At 54.8% G+C, this 12,168-nt stretch overlaps 1 protein-coding gene across 4 annotated transcripts in view; it reads left to right on the top strand.

Annotated features, from left to right (window-relative positions):
* The window catches only part of BID (BH3 interacting domain death agonist), a 29,807-nt gene that overhangs the window by 16,152 nt on the left and 1,487 nt on the right, over positions 1-12,168 (top strand). For all 4 annotated transcript variants that reach the window (XM_068141845.1, XM_068141848.1, XM_068141846.1 and 1 more), the window contains exons 2-6: positions 2,897-2,990; positions 4,181-4,248; positions 7,934-8,135; positions 9,946-10,091; positions 11,339-11,542. In XM_068141845.1, the coding sequence (XP_067997946.1) occupies positions 4,240-4,248; positions 7,934-8,135; positions 9,946-10,091; positions 11,339-11,542 (561 nt within the window). In that variant the 5' untranslated portion in view covers positions 2,897-2,990; positions 4,181-4,239. The remainder of the gene's footprint in view (positions 1-2,896; positions 2,991-4,180; positions 4,249-7,933; positions 8,136-9,945; positions 10,092-11,338; positions 11,543-12,168) is intronic.

Raw genomic sequence — 12,168 nt, 5'->3', positions numbered from 1 at the left:
GGGAACTTTCAGCCCACCACACCAGCATACAAGCTTCTGGCTGTTAGAGAGCAGAAGTGCTTTCAAAGCACAGCATTTCACAGTACAGCAGAGGCTGGAAAGGACCCCCAGAGATGAAGTCCAACCCCCCTGCCAGAGCAGCATCACCCAGGGGGGTTTGGAAAGGCTCCAGAGAAGGAGACTCCACAGCCTCTCTGGGCAGCCTGCTCCAGGGCTCTGGCACCCTCACACCAAGGAAGTTTCTCCTCATGTTGAGCTGAAACCTTCTCTGTTCAAGCTTGAACCTGTTGTTCCTTGTCTTATTGCTGTGCCCACCTCCCTTTGCCCTCCACCCCTCAGCTATTGATAGGCATTGATCAGATCCCCTCTCAGCCTTCTCTTCTCCACACTAAACATCCCCAGGGCTCTCAGTCTCTCTTCACAGGGGAGATGCTCAAGTCCCCTAAGCATCCTCCTGGCTCTCCCTTGGACTCTCTCCAGCAGGTCTCTGTCTCTCTTGAACTGGGGAGCCCCAGACTGGACACAGCACTCCAGGTGTGGTCTCAGCAGGTCAGCGCAGAGAGGGAGGAGACTCCTGCACCTTTGCAGGAGCTGATGTGATGAGCATGCACAGGCAGCCAGGCTCAAGCTCCCCTTCCAACTTCTAGTCACTGGTGTGGGAAATGCACTTGCAGGGCCTTGTGCCAAGCTGCTGTGCTCTGCCTTTCTAAGCCAGGCTGTGTGGCCATGCCCAGAATGGATCAGGGCCTTTCTGGCTGGCTGGTGCTGTCTGCTTTGGCAGTGGGGAAGTGTGCCTCTCGTCCCTCCCAGCATGGAGTGGTCTGTGCTACCTCCTTTAAAGCAGGCAGTGGGAACACAGAGTGCATTTCTGCTGGGCTGCCTCTTCCATGAGCCTTTGGGCTGACCCAAGCTGTGCCATAGCATGACAGAAAGTGCAGGGAGTCTGCTTGGAAGCCAGATTCTGAGCTCTCCTGGGAAAGGTGTGGCAGGTGGCCAACCACCCAAGGACTTTTCTTGGCTTCTCTTGCTGTAGGAAAGGTGATGTTGATCACTCTACAGGATCTTGTTTGTTTAGTTTATCACCACCTGGCTGTGATCAGCTTGCCCTCCAGAAAGCCACTGGAATTCTTACCATTGAGGGGAAAACTTAGCTCATGCTAGCAGAGTGTGGGTGGGGGAGCTTTGGTAAGTGAGAACTGCCTTTGGTGCTACCCAGCTGCTCTCCTCAGCACATCTGACCACTGGTGTGCAGCTTGCAGCTGGAGTGGCTTTGAATCTCATCACACTCTGCCAGAGCTGTGCTGCACTTGCCTGCCCCTCTGCACTGGGGGAACAGAATAGAATAGAATAGACCAGGTTGGAAGATCATCGTGTCCAACCTATCACCCAACACCACCTAATCAACTAACCCATGGCACCAAGCACCCCATCAAGTCTCCTCCTGAACACCTCCAGTGATGGTGACTCCACCACCTCCCCAGGCAGCCCATTCCAATGGGCAATCACTCTCTCTGTGTAAAACTTCCTCCTGACCTCCAGCCTGAGCCTCCCCTGGTGCAGCCTGAGACTGTGTCCTCTTGTTCTGGTGCTGGCTGCCTGGGAGAAGAGACCAACCTCTGCCTGGCTACAACCTCCCTTCAGGGAGTTGTAGACAGCAATGAGTTTCCTCTTCTCCAGGCTGAGCAACCCCAGCTCCCTCAGCCTCTCCTCACAGGGCTGTGTTCCAAGCCCCTCACCAACTTTGTTGCCCTTCTCTGGACACCTTCCAGCAAGTCAACCTCCTTCCTAAACTGAGGGGCCCAGAACTGGACACAGGACTCAAGGTGTGGCCTAACCAGTGCAGTGTACAGGGGCAGAATGACCTCCCTGCTCCTGCTGGCCACACTGTTCCTGATGCAGGCCAGGATGCCATTGGCCCTCTTGGCCACCTGGGCACACTGCAGGCTCATGTTCAGCCTACCATCAACCAGCACCCCCAGGTCCCTCTCTGCCTGGCTGCTCTCAGCCATTCTGACCCCAGCCTGTAGCACTGCATGGGGTTGCTGTGGCCAATGTGCAGAACCTGGCACTTGGATGTGTTCAATCTCCTGCCCTTGGACTCTGCCCATCTGTCCAGCCTGTCGAGGTCCCTCTGCAGAGCCTCTCTACCCTCCAGCAGATCAACTCCTGCCCCCAGCTTGGTGTCATCAGCAAATTTACTGATGATGGACTCAATGCCCTCATCCAGATCATCAATAAAGATGTTAAAGAGGATGGGGCCCAGCACTGATCCCTGGGGGACTCCACTACTGCCTGGGGAGCAGAAGGTGGTGCAGCTTCTTGCACCTTGGCTGATGGGCAGACTTGTTCAGCCTGTACTTGTGAAGTCAGCTATGAAGTCATGAAGGCTCTTGCCAGCCCAAATTACCCAGCATGGCTGAGTCTGCCCAGCTGTGGGGTACTGCTGTGGTCCTGCACCAAGCTTTTGGCATAGGCTGGAGCTGAGTGGGGAGAGCTGAGCTGGGAGAGGCCAAGAAGGCTGCTGTGACAAACTGGGGTTTCAAGGCAAAAGAGATGTGGGCAGCAGCTCATGCTGCCTGGGGCTGGTGGCCTAAACCCTGATGGGTTGGGAAGTGGTGTTTAACAGCAGGGCTCATTACCAGAGGCTATCCACTGCTTGCTGTTGTGAGAGGAATGCCTTTGGTTTGGAGGGAATGGCTTTGTGCAGGTGGTAATTCTCACCTATTAACAACAAACCAAGTGCAGGCTGAGGCTCTGCCAGCCTCCAGAAACCTTGCTGATCTGGGCAGCCCCTGAGGAGCTGTCCTGCCACAGACGTACTGCTCCATCCCTGCTTTCCTCTTGGGGGTCTTAGCTGAAGTTCTGCAGCCTGAATTGGTGTCTTTCTCTCTTCCAGAAAAGTCCAGCCCAGGCAGGTGTCCCTTTGAGCTGCTTTGGAGCCTCTCCAGCCCTGTGGGAGCAGAGAGGGGGCTACACACTTTCAGGCAGAGGTGAGTAGCAGTAAAAGGGATTTGAATGCAACAGAGGGAAATGCAGAGCAGCAGGGGCTGAGCCTGTGTTCCAGGCAGCTGTGAGTCTGGTGTGGCATTGAAAGGAAGAACAAGAGCTCCTGGTCAGGAGGCCCTGCTCAGGAGTGTTGGGGCCAGCTTGCACAACAGACTTCAGTGTGCAGCTGTGGGACTGGTGCATCCCTCGAGGCAGCACATTGAAGGTTCCCAAGGGGGGTTCCTCTCTTCCCTGCCTGGGCATTTGCCAGGTAGTTTTGTGCTCTTTGGCACTGGCTGTGCTCTTCTCACACCTGTCTTGCTCTGGGGCTTCCTGTACCAGAGGCGGCTGCTTGAGCTGCTGGTCTGACCCACCCATCAGCCATGCCTGGCTGGATCAGGAGGGGTACTCTGTTCCTACCAGCTCCCCCTTCTTAGTGGGTAAGGGAGGCCACCCTCTGCATGATGTTGTCTGCCTCCTCCTTCTCTTCCCTTGGACATTGCCCAGCTACAAGACAGGCTGAGGCCTGTCAGCCCTGAGCATGTACTGTGGGAGCAGAGGAGCTTGTGGCCTGGGTCCTTTTTTTCCCCCCTTCTCCCTAGCAGGCTCCCCTGGAGGTTTAGTGGACTTGTGCTCATGTCACTAGAGGCCTTTGGCACTTTGTCCAACCTCTCTGTCCAGCATTTGTTAGGAAAGCACTGAAACAAACCTCAGCATACAGCTGGGTGTCTGTGTGGGAGGCAGGGGAAGATGCATTTGAAGTGCCTCAGCTGGGTGTTGTGACCCAAGCCATGGTGCTGTGCACACAGACCCAGGCAGCTCACCTGCTCTCATTTAGGTGCCTAGCACAAAGGAATTCCTGCTTTCCCTTCCAGCCTCTGGCACTCCTCTCTCCTCCAGCATCACCTCTTGGTTTCAGAGCCCCCTTTGGAGGCTGTGCTGCTCCACTCTCTTGCATGGGCTGTGGCAGGGAGGAGTGTCATGCCCCTCACTCACATGAACAGGGCCATTCTTGCTGGGACACTTGTGTTGTCCCTGCCCTTTTGTGTCACTGCAGCATGTGATGGGCAGCCTTCTCCAGAAGCACAGATGTGCATTATTATCTACAAGAGGTATGGCCAGAGCCATGAGCAGTGCTGCAGGATGTGGGTTGTGGGGAGTTCCCTTACCTTTCACCCTTTTCCTTCTTTTGCAGTGCAAGAACTCTGGTCTGAAGCAGAGGATCATAAGAGCTGCTCTGTCTCTGAAGCTGTCATGGAGCAGGTTAGATGCCAGCATGACTGAAGCCATTGGTTCCCTTGTGCACTTACTCTGAGACACCTCAAAGGGGATAAACCTTCCAAAAGTGCTGCTTCATGTCCTAGAGCTCCTGCCCCAGAGCTCCTGCAGGGGCCCTGGCACTGCTCTGAGCACAGACACATGGATGGAACCACTTCATTTGCATGCTGCTTCCTCATCACCTCACAGTGTGACCCTTCCCCTTCAAATGCAGGCTGGAGATGCAGCTGTTGGTTTGGGTTTACTGTGTTTATTGGTGAAGCTGAGAGCTCCTGAAATGAACACAGTAACAGACACCACTGTCAGCAGTGTGCTGCATTGGTTTGTGCAATATTGAGCACAGCAACTCCTGTTGAAATGGTCTCTCACCCTCCTCACCCCATAGTGCCAGGGGGCAGTTACAGCCCTCTTGGCTCTGCCCTTCCACCAGCCTTTTGCACATAAACCTGAAGAATCACAGAACAGTAGAGGTTGGAAGGAACCTCCAGAGATCATCCAGTCCAAGCCCCCTGCCAGAGCAGCATCACCCAGGGCAGTCTGCACAGGAATGCATCCAGGGGGGGTTGGAAAGGCTCCAGAGAAGGAGACTCCACAACCTCTCTGGGCAGCCTGCTCCAGGGCTCTGCCACCCTCACACCAAAGAAGTTCCTCCTCATGTTGAGCTGAAACCTTCTTTCTTCAAGTTTGTATCCATTGGTCCTTGGCTTATTGCTGTGCACCACTAAAAAGAGCTTGCCCACCTCCCCTTGCCCCCCAGCCCTCAGCTATTGATAGGCATTGATCAGATCCCCTCTCAGCCTTCTCTTCTCCAGACCAAACAGCCCCAGGGCTCTCAGTCTCTCTTCACAGGGGAGATGCTCAAGTCCCCTAAGCATCCTCATGGCTCTCTCTTGGACTCTCTCCAGCAGCTCTCTGTCTCTCTTGAACTGGGGAGCCCAGAACTGGACACAGCACTCCAGGTGTGGTCTCAGCAGGGCAGAGCAGAGGGGGAGAACAACTTCCCCAGACTAGTCCTATGGGTTGTTCAAGGGGTTAAGCACTGGTGCCCCAGTGAGTTTGGGTCCCTGGGTGAGCTTCACTGCTGCCTGTAAGCACCCATGCCCAGATCCTGGAGGATTTGCCTTCTGTTGTTCCTGACTGCCTTGCTTGCATTTTGTTCCTGTTGCTGGAGTTTCCTTGTTGCTGTCTTTGACTTTCCTTTTCTCTGCCCTTCATTACTGCTTTTGCCCCAGTTTTGCTGCTGTTGCCTGGCCACTTTGGGTCTTGTAAGTGTTCCTGATGTGTAGATAAAGGTGGCCTTGCAAGGGGCCACTCCCCAGAGGTACCTGCAGCTCCTGTTCAGTGAGCAGCTTCAGCCTGGCTGTGCACTGGGCAAAACAAACCATTCTGCTTCAGCCTTGGTTCTTCTCCCTGGCTGCAACTGTATGCCAGAGCATTTTCTCCTAGGAAGACAGGGCACACCAGAGGGAGGATTTTCTTTCTGTGCTTGCATCACCTCCTGCTCCACAAGCTGCTCAGCTACAACTGTTGGACAGTCTAGTAGTTTGCTACAGAGGCCCTAGCTGGTTTTGAGGCTCCATGTTCCAGCAGGACCTCTCTCTCTGTTATGGTTGGAAGCTGGATGCCTTTAAGAGCCACAGAGAAGTCTTCCAGAAGGACCAGGGATGGGCCAGGAAGTGTAGAACTGTTACCCCACCCCATAATCCTGCTGCCTCTTTGTAAGCTGGCTGTATGGCTGGCTCTGTCTCTCTACTCTCTTCCTGGGGAGGCAGGAACTCTTCTCTGGCATGGGGGGATGGGGTTGGGACTCTACAGCCTTGAGTGGCCTGGGTAGTTTCTCCTCTGCAGTTTGGGCCTAATGGAGGAAGGCATGGAGGTGGAGTGTTGAGGCATGTCTGGGGGGAAGGTTTCTCTTGGTGTGTAGTGTGGGTTATGGATTTGTGTGTTTCAGCTGCTGGGCACTGTGCTATCTACTCTGCATTCCCAGTTAAACTTCCCAGCTCTGTCCAGCCCTGAGGGGAGTGTTTAACTCCTTTGAGAACAGGGGTTAAGGAGCTCTGTCTTGTTCCTTAAATGGAGACCCTCTCACAGCAGTGTGCCTGCCTGATGGCCCAGCTCAGCCCAACTGATGTGTGCCCTCTGCCCCCTTGCCTGAAGGCAGCAGGGGGAGTGGCTGCAGAGGCAGCAGGTCCCTGTTCCCTGGGGTGAATGTGCTGGGTGTAGATGACAGCAGACACCAGTGACCTGCAGCTCAGTCACTGCCTGTGAGCAGCTCCTTGGCTCTCCACAGGTTGCTGGAGAGGTTTATGATGGGTCTAGTCTAGATCCTTTCAAAGAAGGGGAAGAAATGTGAGCCTTAGGATTTTCTGCAGGCTTATGCTGCTATCTGTGTTTCCCACCTTGCTCCTGCTGTGCTCTGATCACACTGAGATGGGGAGCTGCTGGCTTCCTCCTGGACAGGCAGTGGGATGGCCAGTCCCCCACACAGAGTGCCTTTCTGAATGCAGGATGGGGCAACGTGGGTGGCTTGTGCTGAGGACACCTCTGTTTCTGAAGAGGCTTGTTCAACACCTCCACCTGTGAGCTGGGGGAAGGCACAGAGAGTGCTCTCAGCACCACTGCTGGTGACACAAAGCTGGGAGGAGAGGCTGACACCCCCTCAGGCTGTGCTGCAGCTCAGTGAGACCTGCACAGGCTGGGGAGGTGGCCAGAGGGGAACCTCTTGAAGTTCAACAAGGGCAAGTGTAGAGTCCTGCACCTGGGGAGGTGTAACCCCAGGCACCAGCACAGGTTAGCAGCTGACCTGCTGGAAAGCAGCTCTGAGGAGGAGCTGGGAGTGCTGGTGGACAAGTTCACCATGAGCTGACAATGTGTCCTTGTGGCCAAGAAGGCCAATGGTAATCTGGGCTGCATTACAAAGAGTGTGGCCAGCAGGCTGAGGGATGTTCACCTCCCCCTCTACTTTGCCCTGGTGAGGCCACACCTGGAGTATTGTGTCCAGTTCTGGGCTCAAGTTCAAGGGAGGGACAAGGAACTGTTGGAGGGAGTGGCCCAGGAGAGGGCCATGAGGATGATGAGGGGACTGGAGCACCTCTCTTTCAAGGAGAGGCTGAGACACCTGGGACTCTTTAGCCTGGGAAAGAGAAGACTGAGAGGGGATCCTGTCAATGCACATAAATACCCAAGGGGTGGAGGCCACAGGGCTGGGGTTTGGCTCTTCTTAGTGGTGCCCAGTGATAGGGCAAGGGTCAGCAAATACACATTAAAACATAGGAGGCTCCACTTGAACTTAAGGAGAAACTTCTTTGCTGTGAGGGTGGTGGGGCACTGGAACAAGCTGCCCAGAGAGGTGGTGGAGTCCCCTTCTCTGGAGACCTTCATACCTGCCTGGATGCATTGCTGTGCACCCTGACACAGCCATACTTGCACTAGCAGGGGACCAGTGTGGATCATCTCCAGAGGTTCTTCCCAACCCTTATGATTCTATCAGGTGCTATGGTCAGAGCTTCTGTCACTGCCACAGCTGCAAATGAGGGGAGAAGGTGAGGTGACTCTTCCACCAGTGGAAGCCAGAGCAATCTGTTCAGGGTTGGTAAAGAGCTGATGTGTAGAGCTCCTGAGTGAGGCCTTTCCCAGGCACGGGCTCACCAGTGGTTTTCTTGATGTTCAGATCAATGGATCTGTCCAGATGGAGTGTGTGCTGCTCTACACCTTCCTGGAGGTATCCTCAGACTGCAAGTTCAAGGAGCAGCTGCAGTGCCTGCAGAGCCAGGGGATGGTTTCTGCCCTGAGAGGCATCTGCTACGAGGCTGAGGAGCTGGAACTGCAGACCGATGGCAACCGGAGCGGCCACATGCAGAACGGGGCGGCTGGTGAGTGCTCTCCCCTCCATCCTGCAGGGGTTTTGCTCCCCCCTTGCCCCACCTCTGCTGCTGCTCTCTTTCAGAGGAGCAATGGCTTCTCCCCTGAGAAACTTCACAGTGTAGCTGTTGGTTGGGATGAGGCATCTAATGCTTGGCTGTCCCTGTGGGGGTCTAGAGCGCTTGTCACCCAGGGGGGGTTCTGCAGCGTGTCAGACGAGGGCCAAAAGCTGCTACTGATGATAGCTGTCCTCAGGGAGTGGGACATCAAGCAGCTGGGCTTCACAGTGTTCCTCAGGCATCAGCAGTACTTGGGCTAAGAGTTTGAAACAACTCTTGTGCTGGAGCTTGGCATCACCTTTCCTGCTGTACCAGCTGGTGTCACCATAACTGCTCCTCAGCCAGTTTCTGGAGCCAGTCCTGCTGCTGTAGTCCTCTGCTCTTGTCTCCTGCCAAGGATGTGTTAGCTGGCACACTGACCTCAACCTGAGCAGTGTCCCCTCCTACAAACCTGCATAGGCCTCATGCCCCAGCTGGCAATGGAGCCTTTGCCAGGAGGAGAGAGGACAAGGAGTAATGGTTTCAAACTAAAAGGGGTAGATCAGACTAGAGAGAGGGAATTGCTGTTTCCAGTGAGGGTAATGAACGCTGGCACAGCTTGCCCAGAGGTGTTAGATGCCTCCTCCTTGGAAGCCTTCAGTGTCAGGTTGCATGGGTCTCTGAGCTACCTGTTGTAGTTGAAGATGACCCTGCTCACCTTTCAAGATCCCTTCCAATCCAAACCATGCTACAGTTCTCTGAGATGCTGTGTTTTAGATGGTGCTTCAGAGGCAGGTTCTGACAGCAGCCACTTGAAAGTGATGCACACTCTCTCGCTTCCCCTCCCTCAGCAGGGTGGTGACTCCAGCTGTCATGTAAAGGCTTTGGCTGGAGGTGTTATGCCCTCCTCTGTAGTGCATGTTGGTCAGGATGGGGCTTCACTTGGCCTCAAATACAAAATAAAGGCACCTGCTTGGACACTGCCTCTGCCTAGCAGCAAGGGACCCAGGGATTCTAATTGGCAAATGGCTGAACAGGAGCCAGCAGTGTGCCCAGCTGGCCAAGAAAGCCAAAGGCCTCCTGGCTGGGATCAGCAATGCTGTGTCCAGCAACAGCAGGGAGGGGATTGTCCCCTGGGACTCAGCTCTGGGGAGGCCACACCTCAAGGGCTGTGTCCAGTTCTGGGCACCTCAGTACAAGAGAGATGTGGAGGTGCTGGAGCCAGGGCAGAGCAGGGCAAGGAAGCTGGGAAGGGCCTGGAGAAGAAATCTGCTGGAGAGTGACTGAAGGAGCTGGGGATGGTTAGTGTGAAACAGAGGAGCCTGAGGGGAGACCTCTATAACTACCTGAAAGGACATTGTGGTAGAGGTTGGTGCTGGTCTCTTCTCCCAGGCAATTAGTACTAGAACAAGAGGCAACAGCCTCAAGCTGCACAGGGCAGGGTTACACATTAGGAAGAGGGGTTTTTTTCCCATGCAGAGTGGTCAGGGATTGGAATGTGCTGCCCATTGAGGGGGTGGAGTCCCCAAGCCTGGCTGTGTTTCAAGGTGTTTTGGCTGTGGTGCTTGGGGCTATGGATTAGGGGTGGCCCTTGCAGAGTAGGGCTCTGGGTTGGACTTGGTGATCCTGAGGCTCTCTTCAGGCTGAATGCTTCTGATATTTGAGTGCACACAGCTGTCATGAATGCACTGTGACTGGGGGTGGGCAGGAGGTTGCTGGGGCTGGGTCAGCTTACCTGCACTGGCCCTAGTCTGCCTGCTGCCTGAGCCATGCTGTGTTGCAGTGTTTGACCATGAGGTCAATGAGGAGGTCATCCGGCTCATCGCTGCCCAGCTGGCAGCCATCGGGGACCGCTTCGACCAGGACATCAAAGCAAGGGTGGTGAATGACCTGGTGCAGCACTTCCTGAACGAGAACCTGTCTGCAGAGGTGAGTGGGAAGCCCCCTGACTGTCAGCTGCTCTCTTGAATGGTGTGCTGCTGTGACTCTGAAGCAGCAAGCTTGCAGCTCTCCCTGTCTTCATGACTTTACCTCTAATTATCACCACCTTAGAACTCAGCCCAGACACTCACCCTGGGAGCTTCCTTAGATGTGATGCTGCTGCAGCAGCTTGGGCCTGCAGGCCGAGTTCCTTGGCCTTACCTTGCTGCAGGGGGTGAAATTGAGGCATGGTGGAGGACTGCTTTTCAGAGGTGTTCTGTTGGCCCAGTGGCTCACCTTTGAAAGTCAACTGAAGGGTTAGGGCTTAGCATTTGTGCTTAGGATCTCTGGTGTCAGGTCCTGCGTGCCTGCTGCTCATCACGGGGGTGCAACTTGAACAGTGTTAGCAGGGGCTGGCTGTGTGCTTGGCACTGACCAGACAAGCACAGGCTGCTTCCACAAGGCCTTTTTAGTTTGGCCTTCAGGACAGCTGTGGCTTTCTGGCTTGTTTGGCTGTCTGTGCCTGGGCTGAAGTTTCCTGTGCTCTACAAACTAGTTCTGTCTTTGACTTGGGGGGTCACCTTCTTTGGGACTGAATGACCTCAAGCCATCCTTTCTGGGTGCTTTGTGGGGTGTTTTGTTTAGCTGGTTTGGTGTTGGTTGTGGTTGGTTTGTGTGTGGGTTTTGGTAGGAGTTACGTTTCTCTGCTGGGATTTATCACCTGCACACAGTGGTTCCAGCAAAGTCTGACCATTCCCAGCTCTTCTTGTCTTGCTCTCCTGAAGGCCAAACTAAAAAGGCTTTGTGGAAGCAACCTGTGGCTCTTGATCCAGATGTGCATCCAGTCCTTGCAGAAAAAGGACATCTAACACAAAGGACCTCAAAGTGCTACCCTTGCAGAGCAGTGCAGCATGTTAGGTGTATCACTGCTACAGGTGGCAACTGCATCAGAGGTGGAGATGCCACCTAGAAAAGCCTTCCCAGCTGATCACCCATCCAGGCTACTGCCAGGCTGTGAGCTAAGGAGCCACAGCACTTCCAAAGGGTCTCACAGCTTGCTGTCTGGTCAGTGCCAAGCACACAGCCAGCCCCTGCTAACACTGTGCGAGTTGTACCCCTGTGGTGAGCAGCAGGCACGCAGGACCTGACACCAGAGATCCTAAGGACAAACACTCCACCCAGCTGAGCTTAGGGCCTTCAGAGCTGTTGTCTAACCTCCAGCTGCTGCACTGAGGTCCTCTCTCCTCTCCCTGCAGGAGATAACCCAGCTCATGTCGGAGGCGGTGGAGGGGCTTGTGCAGGCCATGCCCTCGGACCTGGAGCGGGAGAAGGTCATGCTGGTGCTGGCCATGCTCCTCACCAAGAAGATTGCCAACACAATGCCCTCCCTCCTGCAGCGTGCCTTCAGCACCACGGTTAACTACATCAACCGGCAGCTCCACAACTACATTGCCAGGCTGGTGAGTGCTGTCAGGCACCTCAGGGAGAGTCACAAGCAGCCTCTTGGTGGGCCTGGCTCTGAGCTGCCTGTGCTCAGCTGGTATCCCTGTAGTGCTCTGGTGGGAAGGTCAGTTCCTGTGGAGCTCTGGAGGTTGGTGTGCTGGGTGAGGGAGGTGTGAGGGAGGACATGCCACAGCTTCTGCTTATCCCGCTCTCTCAGCAGCCAGTGAACAGTGCATTTCCTCTGCAGGGCAGAGAAAGATGTGATTGCTTCTCTCCTCCCTGCAGTCTCTGCAGGGAGCTGTGTTGATAGGACTTGGTTTAATCATGCTCTCAGAGAAGAAGGCCTGCCCAGAGCTCTGACAGCTCCATCTTCCCAAATGTCTTGTGCCTGAGGTCTCTGCTTTTGTCTTCCTGACCTGCCCAGAACTTGACAGAACTGAAAGGGGAAAGGTATTGCCCCCCTGCAAAGCAGCACCAGCAGAGGAGCCATAAGAAATGGTCCAATGGGAAATGGTGGCTCTGTTCTTGTTCTCTGGAGCTGCAGCACAGCTGGGGAGACTAAAGAGCTAGCAGTCAAGCCAGGGCAGAGGCTGTGGTGTTGGCTGCACCTTCAATAACGTGTCAGGAGAGGGGAGAGGATGCA

The sequence above is a fragment of the Melanerpes formicivorus genome, unplaced genomic scaffold (assembly GCF_026170545.1).
Source record: "Melanerpes formicivorus ecotype bairdi unplaced genomic scaffold, bMelFor1.0.p_v2 SCAF_8, whole genome shotgun sequence".
Taxonomy (NCBI): domain Eukaryota; kingdom Metazoa; phylum Chordata; class Aves; order Piciformes; family Picidae; genus Melanerpes; species Melanerpes formicivorus.
This window is presented reverse-complemented; position numbering and strand designations above follow the sequence as displayed.